At 56.0% G+C, this 20,520-nt stretch overlaps 1 protein-coding gene across 2 annotated transcripts; it reads left to right on the top strand.

Annotated features, from left to right (window-relative positions):
• Positions 1-463: 463 nt before the first annotated feature.
• Positions 464-16,483, top strand: LOC137362450 (haptoglobin-like). 2 transcript variants are annotated; one of them, XM_068026838.1, is made up of 7 exons: positions 464-573; positions 8,406-8,488; positions 10,172-10,306; positions 11,597-11,671; positions 12,953-13,087; positions 14,203-14,277; positions 15,578-16,483. In XM_068026838.1, exons 1-7 carry the CDS (start codon positions 569-571, stop codon positions 16,345-16,347), a joined length of 1,278 nt encoding a protein of 425 aa, XP_067882939.1. In that variant the 5' UTR covers positions 464-568; the 3' UTR covers positions 16,348-16,483. The 2 variants fall into 2 exon arrangements, with proteins under 2 accessions (XP_067882939.1, XP_067882940.1); XM_068026839.1 differs by having other exon boundaries at positions 471-573; positions 8,409-8,488.
• The last annotated feature ends 4,037 nt before the right edge of the window (positions 16,484-20,520 follow it).

The following is a 20,520-nucleotide window of genomic DNA, read 5'->3' as shown; positions in this document are numbered from 1 at the left end:
AGGGAGCGTGCGATGGCACTGGACGGGAGGGAAGCAGAGGGAGATTCACGTTGTCGGGGTCTGGGGAATTTGGCGGGGAATGATTTGGCCCGTTGAAGGGCGGGGGGGGAGGGGGAAGGGGGAGGTTTTCTGTTGTTTGCCTCTCGTGGTGCTTCCGCTGCCTCCGCCTGGCCGAGGGGGCGTCCCGGTAACCTCGCGGAGTTCGCTGTGTCAGCTCAGGACTCCTCAGGCAGCCGGTCTGAACCTGGTCTCCGCTCAAAGTTCAGGGTGTTTTGGAGATAGGACCTGTTTGCTTTTTATGAAGTTGGCGGAGGCAGGGAGAAGGACAAGGGTGAAGGGGGTTGAAGGGCGTGGGTGGAGAGATTGGCAGAGCTAACTTTGCAAACCACAGCTGGATGGAAAGTTACTGGGCTTCCCAAAGTGGTGGGGGAGGGGGGAGGAGCGCAGGACCTTTATAAGCCCTGTTCCCGGGAGCAGTCAGACAGAAGCTCGGGCTCGGAAGACACCTCGAAAGCATCGCAATCTGCACCAAGGCTTTCGAGTGGCGGCGAGTGATTCAACCGTGACGATGTGGTGAGCAGCTCTTTTCAGTGTAGTTTTAGTCTGTATCTAACCCTCCGTGCTGTCCCTGTCCTGGGGAGTGTTTGATGGGGGACAGTGTAGAGGGAGCTTTACTCTGTATCTAACCCCCCGTGCTGTCCCTGTCCTGGGGAGTGTTTGATGGGGGACAGTGTAGAGAGAGCTTTACTCTGTATCTAACCCCCCGTGCTGTACCTGTCCTGGGGAGTGTTTGATGGGGGACAGTGTAGAGGGAGTTTTAATCTGTATCTAACCCCCGTGCTGTCCCTGTCCTGGGGAGTGTTTGATGGGGGACAGTGTAGAGAGAGCTTTACTCTGTATCTAACCCCCCCGTGCTGTACCTGTCCTGGGGAGTGTTTGATGGGGGACAGTGTAGAGGGAGCTTTACTCTGTATCTAACCCCCCGTGCTGTCCCTGTCCTGGGGAGTGTTTGATGGGGGACAGTGTAGAGGGAGCTTTACTCTGTATCTAACCCCAGTTTTTTTTTTAATGTGACCTTTATACCCCAGGCCCCTTTTATATATATTTTTTTGTCGAGGGGGCCTTTATTCCTCAGGCCCCCTTTATATACATACTTATATTTTTAAAATAACTTTATTAAAACCAGGTAAATAAACAAAAAACTCAAATTAAAATGCCATTCTCGGCGTCGACGATGCACTCCAGTCCCTGCGGTGCCCACCGGTCGCGGAAGGCCTCAAGCGTACCGGCGGACACCGCATGCTCCTTTTCCAGGGACACCCGGGCGCGAACGTAACCGCGGAAGAGGGGCAGGCAATCGGGGAGGACGGACCCCCCGACGGCCCGCAACCTGGACCTGTGAATTGCCACCTTGGCCAGGCCCAGGAGCAGACCGACGAGGAGATCCTCCTCCCGGCCCAAGCCCCTCCGCACCGGGTGCCCAAAGATCAGGAGCGTGGGACTGAAGTGCAGCCAGAATTTGAGGAGCAGCCCCTTCAGATACTCAAATAGGGGCTGCAACCTCGCACACTCCGTATAAATGTGGAACACGGACTCGTCCAGGCCGCAGAAAGTACAGGTGGCCTGGGAGTCCGTGAACCTACTTAAAAGCCTATTGCACGGGACTGCTCTGTGCAGCACCCTCCACCCCAGGTCCCCAATGTAAAGGGGGAAGTCTCCCGCGTAGAGAGACCTCCATCGGGGTTTCCCCTCGCCGCCAGATGGCAACGCGGACCGCCAGGGCGTGTCCGGCCGGCTGACGAGGGCGAGGAAGTGGAGAGTGTGCAGGAGCAGCCCGTACAGGAAACCCCTCCGCGCCGATTGGAATGGCACGGAGGGCATTTCCGAGAGGCGGCTCGGGTTGTGCGGGACCGGCTCCCGAGGAGGGTTTCGGGGCCTGGGTCCGATGAGCAGTTCCGGCCCAGCGGGGGTCAGCTCGGCCGGGATCGCTCCGCACTCCCGAGCCCCCTCGCCACCCGCAGTGAGGGGCGTCCCGGGGGTTTCGGCTACTCCTCCGCCCGCCGGACCGTCCCCGGAGTCGGCCGCCCGGACAGCCGAGGCGCTCTCCTCCGCCGGCGGGGGAGCGCCCTGACTGGAGGCGACCATGTTCCAGACTCGGAAAAGATCCCGGTAAAAGACAGGCAACTCCCTCAGAGAGGCGCGGCTAACGGACTCCACCGGGAGCTGCGTGTCGTCTTGAAGGCAGTGACACTGGCGGAAAAAATACGTCGCCAGCGCACACCATCTGGGAGGACGCTCGACGTACAGGTATCTCTGCAGGGTCCGAAGGCGGAGAGTCGCAGCCTGGGTGCGGACGCACACCAGCGACTGACCGCCCTCCTCGATCGGGAGACTCAGGACCGCGGCAGAGACCCAGTGTTTCCTCTTGCCCCAGAAGAAATCGACGAGTTTCTTCTGGATCTTGGTGGCAAATACAGGGGGCGGGGCCAAAGTGACCAACCGGTACCACAGCATGGAGGCCACCAGTTGGTTTATGACCAACGCTCGGCCCCTGTAGGAAAGCACTCGGAGCAGTCCTGTCCAGCGCCCCAGCCGAGCGGTGACTTTCGCCTCCAACTCCTGCCAGTTTGCCGGCCATGCTTCCTCAGCGGGACTAAGGTGGACTCCCAGATAGAGCAGGTGCGTGGTGCTCCACGCAAAAGGTGTCATCTCCTCCGGCAGGGAGTCCACCCGCCACTGACCAACCAGGAGTCCGGAACATTTCTCCCAATTGATCCTCGCGGAGGACGCGGCAGAAAAGGTCTGCTGGCAGTCGCGCATCCTCCGCAAGTCAACGGGATCTGTGATTGCGAGGAGCACGTCGTCGGCGTAAGCCGAGAGGACGACCCGCATGGCCGGCTCGCGCAGAGCCAATCCCGTCAACCTCCTGCGAAGCAGGCACAGGAAGGGCTCCACGCAGATGGTATACAATTGGCCGGACATGGGGCACCCCTGACGCACTCCTCTCCCAAATCGAAGGGGCGCCGTCAAGGACCCGTTAACTTTGACTAGACACTCTGCGGCGGCGTATAAAAGTCGGACCCGGGCCACAAAATGCGGCCCGAGTCCGAAAGCGCGCAGAGTCCCGAAAAGGTAATCGTGATCCACCCTGTCGAACGCCTTCTCCTGATCGAGGGAGAGAAAGGCGACCGACTGACCAGTCCTCTGGGAAAGATGGATCAGGTCCCGGACCAGGTGGATGTTGTCCTGGATGGACCGGCCCGGGACCGTGTAGGACTGGTCGGGGTGGATCATGTGGGCCAGCAAGGAGCCCAGGCGGGTAGACATAGCCCGGGCAAAGATCTTATAATCCGTGCTGAGGAGGGAGACCGGACGCCAGTTTTTAAGCAGGCGGAGATCGCCCCTCTTCGGCAGCAGGACGATGACCGCCCTGCGCCACGAGAGGGGCATCTCCCCGGTCGCCAGGCTTTCCCCCAGGACCCGCGCGTAATCGTCCCCCAGGACGTCCCAGAACGCCCTGAGGAACTCCACGGTCAACCCATCCAGCCCTGGGGATTTGCCCCTCGAGAGCTGGTGGAGGGCGCCAGTCAGCTCCGCCAACGTGAGCGGAGCCTCCAATCCTTCGGCGCCCTCCGGGCTGACCTGCGGCAGGTCCTCCCACAAAACTCTGCGCGCATCCTCGCTGGACGGATCCGGAGAGAACAACGCACTGTAATAAGTCCGGACCAGGAGGCCCATTCCCTCCGGATCCGTGATGGAGGATCCGTCGTCGGCCAGCAGCTCGACGAGCTGCTTACGGACCCCCCGCCATTTTTCCAGCGAGTAGAAGAAGGGTGAGGCGCGGTCCAAATCTTCCAGGATCTGGATCCGCGACCTCACGTACGCGCCTCGGGACCCTATGAGCTGCAGGTCCCTCAGCGCACCCTTCTTCTCTTTGTACGCCTGCCACAGGGCCGGGTCCGCGACGGCATGACCGAGGCGGGACTCAAAGTCCAACACCTCCCTCTCAAGGCGCCCGATCTCGGCTTCCCGCCTCTTGGTCGACCCCTTCGCATGCTCCTGACAGAAGACGCGGATGTGAGTCTTGCCCACATCCCACCATAGCCTCAAAGAGGGGAAGCCCCTCTGCTTCCTTCTCCAGTCGGCCCAGAATCGACAGAACGAGTCCCGAAATCGCACGTCCTCCAGCAGCCGGTTGTTAAAGTGCCAGTACGCGGACCCCGCCCGCGTGCGGAGCGGAGTAAACTCCGCCCACACCAGGCGGTGGTCCGAGCACGGCACCAGCCGTATGGAGGCCGCAGAAACGCGGGAGACGTACGCCTGCGAAATGTAGAGGCGGTCGATTCGCGACCCCCCTCCTCCAGACCTCCACGTGAAGGCGCTGGAGTCGGGATGGAGATTCCGCCAGACGTCCACCAAGTTAAGGGAGCTGATCAGTCCCCTCAACTTCTCCACCGACGCTTGGCCGCGCTGGGGACCGGAGCGATCCCCCACCTCGAGGGTGCAGTTAAAATCCCCCCCAAGGATGATGCACTCGCCGCTATCGATGGAGCTCAAGAGAGCGGACACTTCTTCAAAGAAGCGCGCTTGCAACGCGCCGGGCCTGGGCGCGTACACGTTCACAAAGTGGAGCGGCACGCTACCCAGGTGAACAGCGAGGTGGAGCAAGCGGCCCGGCACTAGCTCCTTGACCCCCAAGATCTCCGGCTGAAAAGTCGGGGCCAACAAGATAGCCACCCCACGAGAAATAGGGGTGAGGTGACTCATGTAGACCCCACCCTGCCACTCCAGGAGCCAGGTGGCTTCGTCTCCCGGAACGGTGTGGGTTTCCTGCAGAAAGCTCACCGCGTATCTCCCTTCCCTGAGGACTGAGAGATTGTGAAATCTGCGGTGAGCCCCTCTGCTGCCGTTGATGTTGAGGCTGGCTATGGTTATCTTCATGTCAAAGGTAATTAAAACCCGTCACAAGCACCTCACTGTGAGGAGGGAGTGGAAGTGCACCTGGCCCTCCACTCCCCCAGCAACCCATTGAGGAACACATTAAAACGGCGCCTCTCAACCAGTTTCACGTCCGCGCGCTTGCCCGCTATCTTAAGGGCGGCACGGACGGACTGTATGATCAGCGCCAGATTCGACCAACGGTCGAGGGCCAGCTGAACGTTATTGCGGCAACCCCTGCAAGCCGCGAGGAAATCCCGGAGTTCCGGCGTGGGGATGAGAGGAGATTCGGTGGGAGGCACGAGGGACTCCACCACCTCACTGGCGAAGGAATCAAGGTCATCCTCCGTGCCCCGCACCGAATCCCCATCCTCCTCCGGGTCGTCACCGCCAGCGGCCGACACATCCACCACACACTGTGGGGCGGACGTCCCGGCCGCGCCAGCTGGTCCCGCCTCCGTCACGATCCCACCCCCAGGATCGATGGCGGAGGAGTCCTCTCTGGGTTCTATTGTGAAACTGGAGCCTGTAGGCACCAGCGTTTCAGGACCCCCCTCCACCTCCGTCCCCAGGCCAATGAGTGGTCCAGGGGAGACAGAAGTTCCGGACTCCGGGAAACCAGCCGGAGCCGAGACTGGAGGCGGAGAGGGGAGGCCATCTCCCGCTCTGCCAGCACCCACAGGCCCAGCAGATGGGGCAGCGTTCTCGATTTTCACCGGGTCGGGTGTCTCCTGGTTGATGGTGGACTCCGGCTGGGAGGGCCGACCCTTTGGGGCCCCACCCTTTGCGGCCCCACCCTCCCCTCTACTCAGGGCACCTGACCCAGTGGCAGTGGCAGAATGGGCGGCGTCCTCAGGCTCCCCCACCACAAGCAGGGCCCCACTTACTCCTTCAGGAGGGGCCTCATGTACCGGGGCCTTCCCCTCCCCTCCATCCTGAGGAATAGGGAGTCCCTACCCGGATTTTGTAGCCTTGGTGGTGGTGGAAGGGGAAACCTGGGGACCCGAAACAGGAGGCAGCTCCCCTCCAACAGATGGGCCCTGCGCCTCAGGGCCCCTCGTTACCTCTGTAGAGGGGTGCCTTCTCCTCTTGTTCCCACTCGGGCGCGGAGACTCAGAGACCTCCATGTCATCAGAGGCCTCCGCCTCCGCACCCTTTTTTCCCTTTTTAGTCACCCTGGGCCTGAGCCCAGCCCTGGGACAGGTGGATTCCATGGGAATGGGCTTTGGGCTGAGCTCAGGCTCGGGTTGAGTCAAAGTGTCCAGGGGACGCGCCTCACGATGTTTCTTTTTTCCCCGCGTCTTCCTTCCGCTCGGACGGACGCTCCCCTCCCCGCCAGAGGCTGTGAAAACCACAGCCTCCGGAACCGACTGAGCGGTGTCTGTTGGATGTGCGGGGGGAGTGGGAGGAGGTGCTGTGGAACCACTCTGGGCCGCCGAGGTGGAGCTGGCGGCCGGGAGGTTGGGGCAGCTCTTCCGAACATGCCCCACCCCCTTGCAGACGTGGCACCGCGCCCCGTCCGAGGTTCAAAAGACGCGGTAGGCCGTCCCCTGGAACTCCACGATAAATTGGCCCTCCGAGTCCTCCTCCCGCGCCAGCTGCATAAATAACTGGCGGCGGAAGGAGTAGACATGTCGGAGGCTGTGTTCCCGAAGACCGAGCGGAACTGGGGTGATCCCCGACCTCACCTCCCCCAGATGGTGCAGGTGGGGGAGGAGGAGCTTACTGGGAATGAAGTGAGGGACGTTTGACAGCATTATCCGCTGCGCAGTGGCCCCCAGAGGGTCCACTGGCAGGAAGGTCCCCCCCACAGCGAGCCCTTTACTGAGGGCCAGGGACACCGCCCGCTCGGTCTTCAAAAAGAACACAGCCTTCCCATACATCTTTGAGGCCGCAACAATGGCCGAGGGGCCGACAACCTCGACCATTGCCTTTACGCAGGCCTCTATAGACATGTTGGGGTGGGGATAGCTCTTCACCCCATGGCTGCATGTCAATAATTTAAAGGGTGACGGGGCCACGTGGGCAGCCACAGAAGGCTGCAGCTGCATAGGTAGTAGAGGGCCCCGCCACGGGTGATGAAGGGCTTGCCATGGGTCCAAGAGCTAAACCCACCCTGAATTGCAGGCTTGCAAATCGAAAGCAATGAAAGGTTCACAAGAGATACTGAAAAAACAAACAAACAAACAGGTTAGGGGAGAGGCTGAGGTAATAGAGGAGAGGTAAAGACAGGCTGTAAGGGATGCCTTGCTTTCTGGAGGTGGTGCTCACAGTACACTTAAAACAGTCTTTGAACTTGGTCTTCCGGTCTTCTGGTTGGGGGAGTCGTCTTCACTGGGTCAGCTGAAGCTGCCCAGGCACTATCTATCCCCTTCCGTCTGTTTAGCCGGGCAGCTTCAGCTGACCCAGGCTGGGCAATTGGGGTGGGGAGGGAGCTTTCCTGTGTGCTTGTTGCAACAGCACAGATTCCTGCTGAATTGGCAGCCCCACCCCTTGTTGTTCCGGCCACTTGTTCCTCCCCCAACAGTACAAATTAAATTCCTGGTGTTCAGCACCCACCTCCAGACAAAGCCTTGTTTCCAAGAAAAAATGTCTCTTTCTTCTCTTTAATGGCGATTGTTGTTGAAGCTTTCCCTCGGCTTGTTTGCAACTGCTCTTCCTTGCTTGGTGTAGTTCCTGTCTCCACCTCTGCAACCTCCAACTGCCACCAGCACTCTCAGCCGAGGCTCGTTGCTGCAATCAGCAGTGATCACTCCAATTAGGCAGCAGCCAACCCCCGTGCTGTATCTGTCCTGGAGAGTGTTTGATGGGGGACAGTGTAGAGGGAGCTTTACTCTGTTTCTAACCCCCCCGTGCTGTACCTGTCCTGGGGAGTGTTTGATGGGGGACAGTGTAGAGGGAGCTTTACTCTGTATCTAAAACCCCGTGCTGTACCTGTCCTGGGGAGTGTTTGATGGGGGACAGTGCAATGGGAACCTTCCCTCCTCACTGACCCTGCATGCATTTCCAAGCGGGAATGGGTTGAAACTCTTGGAATTCACCAGCTTTGGTTCCACATAGCCATCGGACGGGGATGGGGCGCTCAAACCCTGTCTGTGTTTGACCTGACCCGGGGCCCCGGGATGAACGCCCGGCCTTCGACAATTCCTGCCCCGCTTCGCCCGAGTCCGTCTCTTGCATCCGTCAGCCAATCAGAAGGAGGGCCTGCCCCTCCCCCGCCTCCCCCCCCCACCCTGATAATTTTGATGTTTGATTGCGAGATCAATATGGGCTTCCAGACACCAGGGGGAGCTCCCTCCCGGAGCCCCCCCCCCTGCTCTCCTTACAAATAGTGGCCGTGGGATCATTCTACCATCTTCAACAGCAGGCGGGGCCTGGGGAGAGTACAGATGGTCCTGTAGACATGGCTTTGGGGAACGGAGAGGTTGTGCGTGCAGGAGTGATATCTGTCCCTCCGCTTTCTGTAGCAGGCTCATTCTCCTTCAGGCGATCCTTCTCGGCACCCTGAGCATCTCTTCAGCGGACATCAGTATCACCAACTACGCACATGGTAAGTCTATACACCATGTGAGCCCTACTGGGCACCTTCAGGAGATTTCTGCGCCCTGTCTCTGAGGCAGAGGGGGCCGTGGGTCGGAGGGTCAGGACCGAGGGAGCGCCGCACTCTCGGAGGGTCAGGACTGAGGGAGCTCCGCACTGTCGGAGGGTCAGTACTTTGTACTCAGTAACAGGGTGGCGCACACACAGTTACGACCGAGGCTGGCGGAGTGCACTGTTAATTCAGTCCCGCTTCTCCACCGGTCACAGCATATCAATGCATTTTCCCTCTCACCGAAAACAGCCAATCACATAATCTATTTGTCCCAGAATAAAGCACCCCAACCTGGTAATTTTTATCAACAGCAAAATTAACTATTTATCGATAAACTAAGTCTCAACCCATCTCTATACAAATTGATGTAGTAAAGCTCCTTATTTTTCCCGAACCCTCACACACACGCACATATGTCCAAAAACCGGTTAACTGGGAAAAAAAAAGGAATGTTGTTTACAGCTGTTTCATAGGAATGAAAGGAATAATAAAATAACTCAGTCTGTCATGATCTGGAAGGAAGCGCGTTGGTTTGGCAAGGTGGCCCAAAGTCAAATAGTTGGATGCCACTCGAAGTCTTTCCAGGCGAGGTTGATGAACCGCCTATGACGGGTAGGCGCTCACAGAACTTCAACAGTAGAAGGCTTCACATAAGGTCTTCCCTCAGGGTATGCAGCAACAAGGATATTCTTAGGTCTTCCAGCAGCAGTATCGCAATAAAAGGTGTCTGGCGATATTCAGGATTTCTTAAAACACAGGAGGCAACAGGAATCACACTTGATGCAGGGATTATTTACGGAGAGGTAATACCCTTTACTTCATCTTCCAATCTCCAGGCAGGTCAAAATCAAAAACAAATTTCAAATGCCTGCTATAGTCCAAACCCTGTGGCTTTTAAAGTTCTTTGAACAATCTATAAAGTTTAGTAATTTCCAAATGTCTGAATATCCATTGAAATCCTTTTCAAATTTTAAAAACACAGAATCCTAAGTTTTAATGCAAAAATAAAATAAATCCTCGTGACAACACACAAAAGACAGAGGGAGAGGAAAAGGGGTACGTGGTTTTCAAGTAAGATAGGGCTTGGCGGTTTGCGGGAAATCGGTTGAATTCTCTCGGAGGTCAAATACTCACTGGTTGCAGGCCCGAGATGCATGCAGGTTTCTCTCACGGTGGAACGTTCAATTTGGAGATAGAGAATCACTTCCAGTTTCACTGCTGCGTAAGTTAAAAATGCAGAATTTACAGCAAGGCACCATTACTTCTGGGATGCTAGAATTTCTCCCAGCCCTGAGCTGGACAAACTGTTAGGCAATGCTTCTTTTGGGGTGTCCCTCTCCGCAGAGATACGTTTTAAGATCAAAATGGTCTTTGTCTCCGACAGAGGCAAGACGTTAGATCTCGCACCCTGTGGTGACCCACAATAACCCTGGATGTGGCTACTTCACACCTTCTTTGTTTCAGAAGAACCCATTCAATTCGAGAATGTTTCAGGATGGGGGTAATTGACACCTCTCAGCCTGCTTAGGCATCCTTTGTGCCAAAGAGAGTGGCAATGTTCGAGTGCCGCACTGTCGGGAGGTTGGTGCTGAGGGAGTGCTGCATTTAGTAACCGTGTCTCTCCTCTACCGTCTCATTTAGTTCACTGCGGTGTCCCAGAGAACATCACACATGGACACTACGAGTATCTGACCCACCAGGAAGATGACACCTACTTGTCCGTCATCAGGTATTCCTGTGACGGCCCCACCTACCATCTCGAAGACCCGGAGGAGGGTGAGTTCTGGGAGATGGGTGCACCGGTGCCCAGCTCTCATGGACCCGGTAGGAACCAAGAACACCGGGAAATCTTGAGGAGTTGGGGTCCAGATTTAATGAAGCAGAAACTCAAAGGGAAAGGAACTCAACCACGTGCCTATAAGCAGAGGGGAGAACAGATCCGGAGGTGAAATGCTGAGGGACTGGAGTGGGGATAGGGGATTGACAGCCACTAGCACCAGTCCTGGGGAAAGACGGAGCTGTTCCAGCTAGAGAACAGGCTATTTGGATCTGGTATTGTTGAATGAGACAGGGTTAATTAATAAGCTTTAGAAAAGAGGCCTCTGGGGAACAGTGATCATAATATAGAATTTCATAAAGAGTTTGAGAGTGATTTAGTTAAGTCTGTAATTAAAGGGGCCTCTGGGGAAGACTGATCACAATATGGAATGTCATCATGCGTTTGAGAGTGATTTTGTTAAGTCTGTAATTAAAGGGGCCTCTGGGGAAGACTGATCACAATATGGAATGTCATCATGCGTTTGAGAGTGATTTTGTTAAGTCTGCAATTAAAGGGGCCTGTGGGGAAGAATGATCACAATATAGAATTTCATAATGGGTTTGAGAGTGATTTAAGTCTGTAATTTAGGTCTTAAATCTAAAGAAAGCAAACTAGGTGGGAATGAGGGGCGAGTTGGCTGAGGTAGATTAGGAAGCTGCATTAAGTTATGTGAAGTCGGCATCCTCTACCTCAATTCCAACCTCCCCACCCCCTCCTTCGGTCCCATATTCCCCACCCTCTCTCTCAGCTACATCCTCCGTCAGACCGTCCCCAATCCCTCCCTCTACCCAATCGCCCCACCTTCTACCTGTGCCCCACCCCCTGTACCCTCCATCACCCCCTGCCCAACCTCTCCTCCCGTCTCCACAAACCCCCTCCCTTTGTCCCACCCCGAACTTCTCCCACACCATCTCCCTCCATTCCAGCCTCCCCAAAGACCCCCCCATCCCACTCACACCAACCTTTCCCTCACTCCCCACCTACTCCCCATATCCCTCACTCCCACCTACTCCCCATATTCCCCACTCCCGCCTTCTCCCCATATTCCTCACTCCCCACCTTCATCCGGGCAATTCCCCACATTGAGGATGCAAAACCCGCAAGAGAGAGAGAGAGAGAGAGAGGGCAGGGTGGGAGACGAGGGAGGTGGGGAGGAGACCTGGTGGATGAGCTGGGCGTCCGGCGGGTGGCGAGGGGAGGGATGAGTGTGTGCCACCTCCAAACTCTGCTGTTTCTCTCTCCTCCAGCTGTGTATGTCTGCACGCTGCACAACAAGTGGAAGAACTCCAAGTTGTTCTACAAGCTCCCAACATGCCACAAAGGTAAGGAAAAGACCCTTTAGTCCTCAGCAAACAGTCCGGGAGAGGGACAACCCCTGCCCCGGAAACCTCCCTGCCTTACGCCCCAGCGGGAGGCCCGCCTCCAGTCCACAGGAGGAGATGGAGCTGAAGAAATTTACTGGGACTGTACCAGGGGAAGCAACTCCTCAGTTAATGTGGGGAACCCTGAGACGCTGGTGTTCGAACCCACTCGGAGCACTGTGCACTGTTCCGCTCTCCATATCCGTCAGTTGGACCACACTGGGAGCACGGTGCACAGTTCTGCTCTCCATATCCGTCAGTTGGAGCACACTGGGAGCACTGTGCACAGTTCCGCTCTCCATATCCGTCAGTTGGACCACACTGGGAGCACTGCGCACAGTTCCGCTCTCCATATCCCTCAGTTAGACCACACTGGGAGAACGGTGCACAGTTCCACTCTCCATATCCGTCAGTTGGACGACACTGGGAGCACGGTGCACAGTTCTGCTCTCCATATCCCTCGGTTAGACCACACTGGGAGCACTGTGCACAGTTCCGCTCTCCATATCCCTCGGTTGGACCACACTGGGAGCACAGTGCACAGTTCCGCTCTCCATATCCGTCAGTTGGACCACACTGGGAGCACAGTGCACAGTTCCGCTCTCCATATCCGTCAGTTGGACCACACTGGGAGCACTGTGCACAGTTCCACTCTCCATATCCGTCAGTTGGACCACACTGGGAGCACCGTGCACAGTTCCGCTCTCCATATCCGTCAGTTGGACCACACTGGGAGCACTGTGCACAGTTCCACTCTCCATATCCGTCAGTTGGACCACACTGGGAGCACCGTGCACAGTTCCGCTCTCCATATCCCTCGGTTAGACCACACTGGGAGCACGGTGCACAGTTCCGGTCTCCATATCCCTCGGTTAGACCACACTGGGAGCACAGTGCACAGTTCCACTCTCCATATCCGTCAGTTGGACCACACTGGGAGCACTGTGCACAGTTCCACTCTCCATATCCGTCAGTTGGACCACACTGGGAGCACCGTGCACAGTTCCGCTCTCCGTATCCCTCAGTTAGACCACACTGGGAGCACTGTGCACAGTTCCGCTCTCCATATCCATCAGTTGGACCACACTGGGAGCACTGTGCACAGTTCCGCTCTCCATAGCCGTCAGTTGGACCACACTGGGAGCACTGTGCACAGTTCTATTGTTCAGTTGGACCTTGCCCGGGATTGGCTCGCATGGGGAATTTCTTGCTCTACTTATTGAAAGTCATTTTCATTCCCAGTTAGCTGTCCCGCTCCCTCGGATATCGAGCACGGTCATTTTGAATACATGTCAACCTTCGGAATCACAACATATCTCTCCGCCATCAAATACACCTGTGATGCAAACTACCATGAGAGTGATTTCAGTGATGAAGGTGAGACTCGAATAGGGTGTTAAAGGATGGGAACAGTCGTGAGGGAGTGCCGCAGCGTCAGAGGGTCAGTACTGAGGGAGTCCCGCAGCATCAGAGGGTCAGTACTGAGGGAGTGCCGCAGCGTCAGAGGGTCAGTACTGAGGGAGTCCCGCAGCATCAGAGGGTCAGTACTGAGGGAGTCCCGCAGCATCAGAGGGTCAGTACTGAGGGAGTGCCGCAGCGTCAGAGGGTCAGTACTGAGGGAGTCCCGCAGCATCAGAGGGTCAGTACTGAGGGACTGCCGCGCTGTCGGAGGGTCAGTACTGAGGGAGCGCCGCAGCGTCAGAGGGTCAGTGCTGAGGGAGTCCCGCAGCATCAGAGGGTCAGTACTGAGGGAGCGCCGCAGCATCAGAGGGTCAGTACTGAGGGAGTCCCGCAGCATCAGAGGGTCAGTACTGAGGGAGTCCCGCAGCATCAGAGGGTCAGTACTGAGGGAGTCCCGCAGCATCAGAGGGTCAGTACTGAGGGAGCGCCGCAGCGTCAGAGGGTCAGTACTGAGGGAGTCCCGCAGCATCAGAGGGTCAGTACTGAGGGAGCGCCGCGCTGTCGGAGGGTCAGTACTGAGGGAGTGCCGCAGCATCAGAGGGTCAGTACTGAGGGAGTGCCGCGCTGTCGGAGGGTCAGTACTGAGGGAGTGCCGCAGCATCAGAGGGTCAGTACTGAGGGAGTCCCGCAGCATCAGAGGGTCAGTACTGAGGGAGCGCCGCAGCATCAGAGGGTCAGTACTGAGGGAGCGCTGCAGCATCAGAGGGTCAGTACTGAGGGAGTGCTGCAGCGTCAGAGGGTCAGTACTGAGGGAGCGCCGCAGCATCAGAGGGTCAGTACTGAGGGAGTGCTGCAGCGTCAGAGGGTCAGGGCTGAGGGAGTGCCGCACTGTCGGAGGGTCAGTACTGAGGGAGCGCTGTGCTCTCGGAGGTAGGTAGAGGCGAGGTGGTAGAAGAGAGGGGAGGGTAGATATGTGGAGTGGAAGAGGGTGAAAGAGAGCACAGGAGAGACATGTGGATTGCAGGAGACTGGGTGAAGTTACATTGTTAAGTCTCCTGGTTTCTGACTCGTGTGTCCTTTTGTTCACCCAGGAGTCTATATCTGCACAATCGAAGGGAAGTGGAGGAACACAGACTTGGATTACGAGTTCCCAGTATGTGAACCAGGTAATATCAGATATTATATCGACGAGTGTACCGCAAAGATAGTCTAGGACTGTGTAAAAGAGGGAGTCTCTCCGTCGGGGATCCCTGTTAAAGAGGGAGTCTCTCCGTCGGGGATCCCTGTTAAAGAGGGAGTCTCTCCGTCGGGGATCCCTGTTAAAGAGGGAGTCTCTCCATCAGGGAGCCCTGTTAAAGAGGGAATCTCTCCGTCGGGGATCCCTGTTAAAGAGGGAGTCTCTCCGTCGGGGATCCCTGTTAAAGAGGGAGTCTCTCCGTCGGGGATCCCTGTTAAAGAGGGAGTCTCTCCATCAGGGAGCCCTGTTAAAGAGGGAATCTCTCCGTCGGGGATCCCTGTTAAAGAGGGAGTCTCTCCGTCGGGGATCCCTGTTAAAGAGGGAGTCTCTCCATCAGGGAGCCCTGTTAAAGAGGGAGTCTCTCCATCAGGGACCCCTGTTAAAGAGGGAGTCTCTCTGTCAGGAACCCCTGTTAAAGAGGGAGTGTCTCCGTCAGGGACCCCTGTTAAAGAGGGAATCTCTCCGTCAGGGACCCCTGTTAAAGAGGGAGTCTCTCCGTCAGGGAGCCCTGTTAAAGAGGGAGTCTCTCCATCGGGGAGCACTGTTAAAGAGGGAGTCTCTCCGTCAGGGAGCCCTGTTAAAGAGGGAGTCTCTCCATCGGGGAGCACTGTTAAAGAGGGAGTCTCTCTGTCAGGAACCCCTGTTAAAGAGGGAGTGTCTCCGTCAGGGACCCCTGTTAAAGAGGGAGTCTCTCCGTCAGGGACCCCTGTTAAAGAGGGAGTCTCTCCGTCAGGGAGCCCTGTTAAAGAGGGAGTCTCTCCATCGGGGAGCACTGTTAAAGAGGGAGTCTCTCCATCGGGGAGCACTGTTAAAGAGGGAGTCTCTCCGTCAGGGACCCCTGTTAAAGAGGGAGTCTCTCCGTCAGGGACCCCTGTTAAAGAGGGAGTCTCTCCATCAGGGACCCCTGTTAAAGAGGGAGTCTCTCCGTCAGGGACCCCTGTTAAAGAGGGAGTCTCTCCGTCAGGGAGCCCTGTTAAAGAGGGAGTCTCTCCATCGGGGAGCACTGTTAAAGAGGGAGTCTCTGCATCGGGGAGCACTGTTAAAGAGGGAGTCTCTCTGTCAGGAACCCCTATTAAAGAGGGAGTCTCTCTGTCAGGAACCCCTGTTAAAGAGGGAGTCTCTCTGTCGGGGACCCCTGTTAAAGAGGGAGATAATGAGTGCCCTGGATTTCCTGCCACTTTCTTCTCCTCACTCTGTGTCCCTCCTGCCTCTCTCTCTCTCTCTCTCAGTTGAATGCGGGAAACCCATCGAATCCATGGATGTTCATCAGAGAATAGTCGGGGGTAGCCTGGCAGTCCACGGAGACTCTCCCTGGAGCGTTCGGCTGCAGTACCAGGACGAGGATCTGAGTAACGGAGCCCTGATCGACCACCACTGGGTTCTGACCTCTGCACATGCGCTTCACGCACACAAGAAGGAGGAGCTCCTCGCCCATCTGAAGGTGTATCTCGGAGTGGAGGACGAGCGGGCGATCAAGGCCACGACTGCCATGCACGTCGAGGACGTGGTCTGGCACTCCAGGCTTCGGGACGCAGTCGAGTATCGCAACGACCTGGCCCTGGTCAAGCTGAAGGAGGAGGTCTCCTACAACAACCACATCATGCCCATCTGCTTGCCCGAGCACGACTACACCGAGCAGGGCCAGGTGGGCTTCGTTGCCGGGTGGGGGAAGGGCGAGACGGAGGCGCCCGCCGCCCACCTGCGCTACGTGGCGCTGCCCGTCGCCAACACCACCGAGTGCCAGGCGTACTTCGCAGAGAATCACCCGCAGTTCTTTCCCGATGACTTCCCCAACATGTTCTGCACGGAGCCCTCGGCGACTTCGAACAACGTGTGCAAGGGAGACTGGGGGGCCGCCTTCGCCGTCGTGGAAAATGGCACCTACTACGTGGACGGCATCCTCTCCTACGACGGGCCCTGCGCGACGGAGAAGTACGGCGTGTACACCGATGTGTTCGACCACCTGGACTGGATCAAGAATACAATTGCCTCTCATTGAGGGAGGCCGGTGGGCGGGGGGTGGTGGGGGAAGAATCCTTTCCCGCCATCGGCATCTTCAATCAATCAGAGCTTCAATCCCGTTCGAAACACACCCTGTAATTCTGGGAATTCAGTAATAAAATTCTTGGAATTTCCTCCGTGTTTGTCCAATTCTTTGTCCTGAATCTTTCCCGCCTCGTCCATTGCCCTTTGCTTCCCGCCTCTGAGCCAATTTGGGATCGCACTTCCCACCTTGACAGGGAGTACGTGGGATTTTACTTCCGTGACCATGTGGGACCTTCTCAAAAGCCTTGTTAAACTCCAGATAGATGACATCAACACACACCCCCATATCGACCCTCCTTGTTGTCCCCCTCAACAAATTCAATCAGGTTAGTCGGACATGATCATGCGATGTGTTTATAAATGAAGATTTATCCTATCCCTTGGAATTTTTTCCCAATAATTTTCCCTATCGACGAGGTTAGGCTGACAGGACTGTAACTACCCAGTCAATCCCTTTCTCCCTTTTTAAAATGATCTAAACCAATTCTCCACCTGTCCTGGGGAGTGTTTGATGGGGACAGTGTAGAGGGAGCTTTACTCTGTATGTAACCCCCGTGCTGTACCTGTCCTGGGGAGTGTTTGATGGGGGACAGTGTAGAGGGAGCTTTACTCTGTATCTAACCCCCGTGCTGTACCTGTCCCGGGGAGTGTTTGATGAGGGACAGTGGAGAGGGAGCTTTACTCTGTATCTAACCCCCGTGCTGTACCTGTCCTGGGACTGTTTAATGGGGGACAGTGTAGAGGGAGCTTTACTCTGTATCTAACTCCCCGTGCTGTACCTGTCCTGCGAGTGTTTGATGGGGACAGTGTAGAGGGAGCTTTACTCTGTATCTAACCCCCGTGTTGTACCTGTCCTGGGACTGTTTAATGGAGACTTTACTCTCTATCTAATACCTGACCTCTCTCCTGCACCTTGACCCTCGACCCTTCCCTCTCAGTTCCTCGGGATGACCCCTCACCCTCCGATCCCTCCAGGAACTGCACGACAACATGTTTTAATGTTCTCTGCTCGGTAAAATCCTCTGATTTATTGTAACAATCTACAGTGTGACATCCTGGTTTAATAAACACAGCTGAGCCTCCAGTCAGAGTTTACAGAGCGCAGGTTGCCCCCGGGGATGGGATTGGGGTCGGAGGGAGAGGGGCGAGGTGATGGAGGGAAGCAAAGGGAAGGTCTGTGATGGTGTGGGAGACAGGGCAAGGCGAAAGGGAGTCTGTAAAGCGGACAAGTGACGGGACAAGGGATGGGCCAACCTCTGGAAAGCCTCGTCCCGGGGCGAGACTGGGCGGGGCCATGGAGGGGACGGAGGGGAAGGGGTCAAGGGTCCAATGACTGACGGATGGCCTACTCACCGCGCGGGTCCTGATAGGCAGAATATGCTCGGCGTTGCGGAATTTAACTCCCATGCCTGTCCCCGTGCTCTGGCTCCAGTTAAACTCCACCTGCATCGCTGGTGGGGAAAGGGGGCGGGGGACAGAGGGTCAGTGGAAAGGTCCGGACGGTCTCCATCACCCCTCCTCCATCTCCCGCATCCCCTCATCCACCGTTGTCCGGTTCGCAGGGAGCCGACTCTCTGTCCCAGTCACCCCACCAGTCTCAGTCCCATTCCCCCAGTATCTATCTCTCTCCCCAGACTCTGTCTCTCCCAGTCTCTAACTCTCTCCCCCAGTCTCTATCCCTCTGCCTCAGTCTCTATCCTTCTCCCCCAGTATCTATCTCTCTCCCCCAGTCTCTATCTCTCTCCCTCAGTCTCTATCTCTCTCCCTCAGTTTCTGTCTTTCTCCCCCAGTCACTAACTCTCTCCCCCAGTCTCTATCCCTCTCCCCCAGTCTCTATCCCTCTCCCCCTGTCTCTATCCCTCTCCCCCAGTCTCTATCCCTCTCCCTCAGTCTCTATCCCTCTCCCCCAGTATCTGTCCCTCTCCCTCAGTCTCTATCCCTCTCCCCCAGTCTATAACTCTCTCCCCCAGTCTCTATCTCTCTTCCCCAGCCTCTATCTCTCTTCCCCAGCCTCTATCTCTCTCCCTCAGTCTCTGTCTCTCTCCCCCAGTCACTAACTCTCTCCCCCAGTCTCTATCCCTCTCGCCCAGCCTCTATCTCTCTCCCCCTGTCTCTATCCCTCTCCCCCAGTCTCTTTCTCTCTCCCTCAGTCTCTATCCCTCTCCCCCAGTCTCTATATCTCTCCCCCAGTCTCTATCTCTCTCCGCCAGTCTCTATCTCTCTCCCCCAGTCTCTATCTCTCTCCCCCAGTCTATAACTCTCTCCCCCAGTCTCTATCTCTCTCCGCCAGTCTCTATCTCTCTCCCCCAGTCTCTATCCCTCTCCCCCAGTCTCTATCCCTCTCCCCCAGTCTCTATCTCTCTCCCCCAATCTCTATCTCTCTCCGCCAGTCTCTATCCCTCTCCCCCAGTCTCTATCCCTCTCCCCCTGTCTCTATCCCTCTCCCCCAGTCTCTATCCCTCTCCCTCAGTCTCTATCCCTCTCCCCCAGTATCTGTCCCTCTCCCTCAGTCTCTATCCCTCTCCCCCAGTCTATAACTCTCTCCCCCAGTCTCTATCTCTCTTCCCCAGCCTCTATCTCTCTCCCTCAGTCTCTATCTCTCTCCCTCAGTCTCTGTCTCTCTCCCCCAGTCACTAACTCACTCCCCCAGTCTCTATCCCTCTCGCCCAGCCTCTATCTCTCTCCCCCTGTCTCTATCCCTCTCCCCCAGTCTCTATCTCTCTCCCTCAGTCTCTATCCCTCTCCCCCAGTCTCTATCTCTCTCCCCCAATCTCTATCTCTCTCCGCCAGTCTCTATCTCTCTCCCCCAGTCTATAACTCTCTCCCCCAGTCTCTAACTCTCTCCCTCAGTCTCTATCTATGGTGCAGGAGGGAGGGGTTCAGATTTTTGGGACATTGGGACCGGTTCTGGGGGAGGTGGGACTATTACAAATTGGACGGTCTACACCTGGGCCGGACTGGAACCAATGTCCTTGGGGGTGCTTTTGCTAACGCTGTTGGGGAGGGTTTAAACTAATGTGGCAGGGGGATGGGAACCAAATGAGGAGGTCAGTGGACAGTAAGGAGGTAGTAACTAAAGCCTGTAAGGAACTAGATAATGAAGTCAGCGTGAGTAAGGGAAAGAGTAGACCGGGAGCAGATGATGAATATAAAGGGACTGGTGGTCTGAGGTGCATTTGTTTTAATGCAAGAAGTGTAATAGGTAAGGCAGATGAACTTAGGGCTTGGATTAGTACCTGGGAGTATGATGTTATTGCTATTACTGAGACTTGCGTGAGGGAAGGGCATGATTGGCAACTAAATATCCCAGGATATCGATGCTTCAGGCGGGATAGAGAGGGAGGTAAAAGGGGTGGAGGAGTTGCATTACTGGTCAAAGAGGATATCACAGCTGTGCTGAAGGAGGGCACTATGGAGGACTCGAGCAGTGAGGCAATATGGGCAGAACTCAGAAATAGGAAGGGTGCGGTAACAATGTTGGGGCTGTACTACAGGCCTCCCAACAGCGAGCGTGAGATAGAGGTACAAATATGTAAACAGATTATGGAAAGATGTAGGAGCAACAGGGTGGTGGTGATAGGAGATTTTAATTTTCCCAACATTGACTGGGATTCGCTTAGTGTTAGAGGTCTAGATGGAGCAGAATTCGTAAGGAGCATCCAGGAGGGTTTTCGAGAGCAGTATGTAAATAGTCCAACTCGGGAAGGGGCCATACTGGACCTGGTGTTGGGGAATGAGCCCGGCCAGGTGGTTGAAGTTTCAGTAGGGGACTACTTTGGGAATAGTGATCACAATTCCGTCAGTTTTAGAAAACTCATGGACAAAGACGAGAGTGGTCCTAAAGGAAGAGTGCTAAATTGGGGGAAGGCCAACTATACCAAAATTCGGCAGGAGCTGGGGAATGTAGATTGGGAGCAGCTGTTTGAAGGTAAATCCACATTTGATATGTGGGAGGCTTTTAAAGAGAGGTTGATTAGCGTGCAGGAGAGACATGTTCCTGTGAAAATGAGGGGTGTAAATGGCAAGATTAGGGAACCATGGATGACAGGTGAAATTGGGAGACTAGCTAAGAGGAAAAATGAAGCATACATAAGGTCTAGGAGGCTGAAGAAAGACGAAGCTTTGA

The sequence above is a fragment of the Heterodontus francisci genome, unplaced genomic scaffold (assembly GCF_036365525.1).
Source record: "Heterodontus francisci isolate sHetFra1 unplaced genomic scaffold, sHetFra1.hap1 HAP1_SCAFFOLD_1088, whole genome shotgun sequence".
Lineage (NCBI taxonomy): Eukaryota > Metazoa > Chordata > Chondrichthyes > Heterodontiformes > Heterodontidae > Heterodontus > Heterodontus francisci.
This window is presented reverse-complemented; position numbering and strand designations above follow the sequence as displayed.

Excerpts from the sequence above, each read along its gene's own strand:
- LOC137362450 (XM_068026838.1), top strand. Across the intron at positions 8,489-10,171 it reads TATCACCAACTACGCACATG|TTCACTGCGGTGTCCCAGAG; the intron begins GTAAGTCTATAC and ends CGTCTCATTTAG. Across the intron at positions 14,278-15,577 it reads GTTCCCAGTATGTGAACCAG|TTGAATGCGGGAAACCCATC; the intron begins GTAATATCAGAT and ends TCTCTCTCTCAG.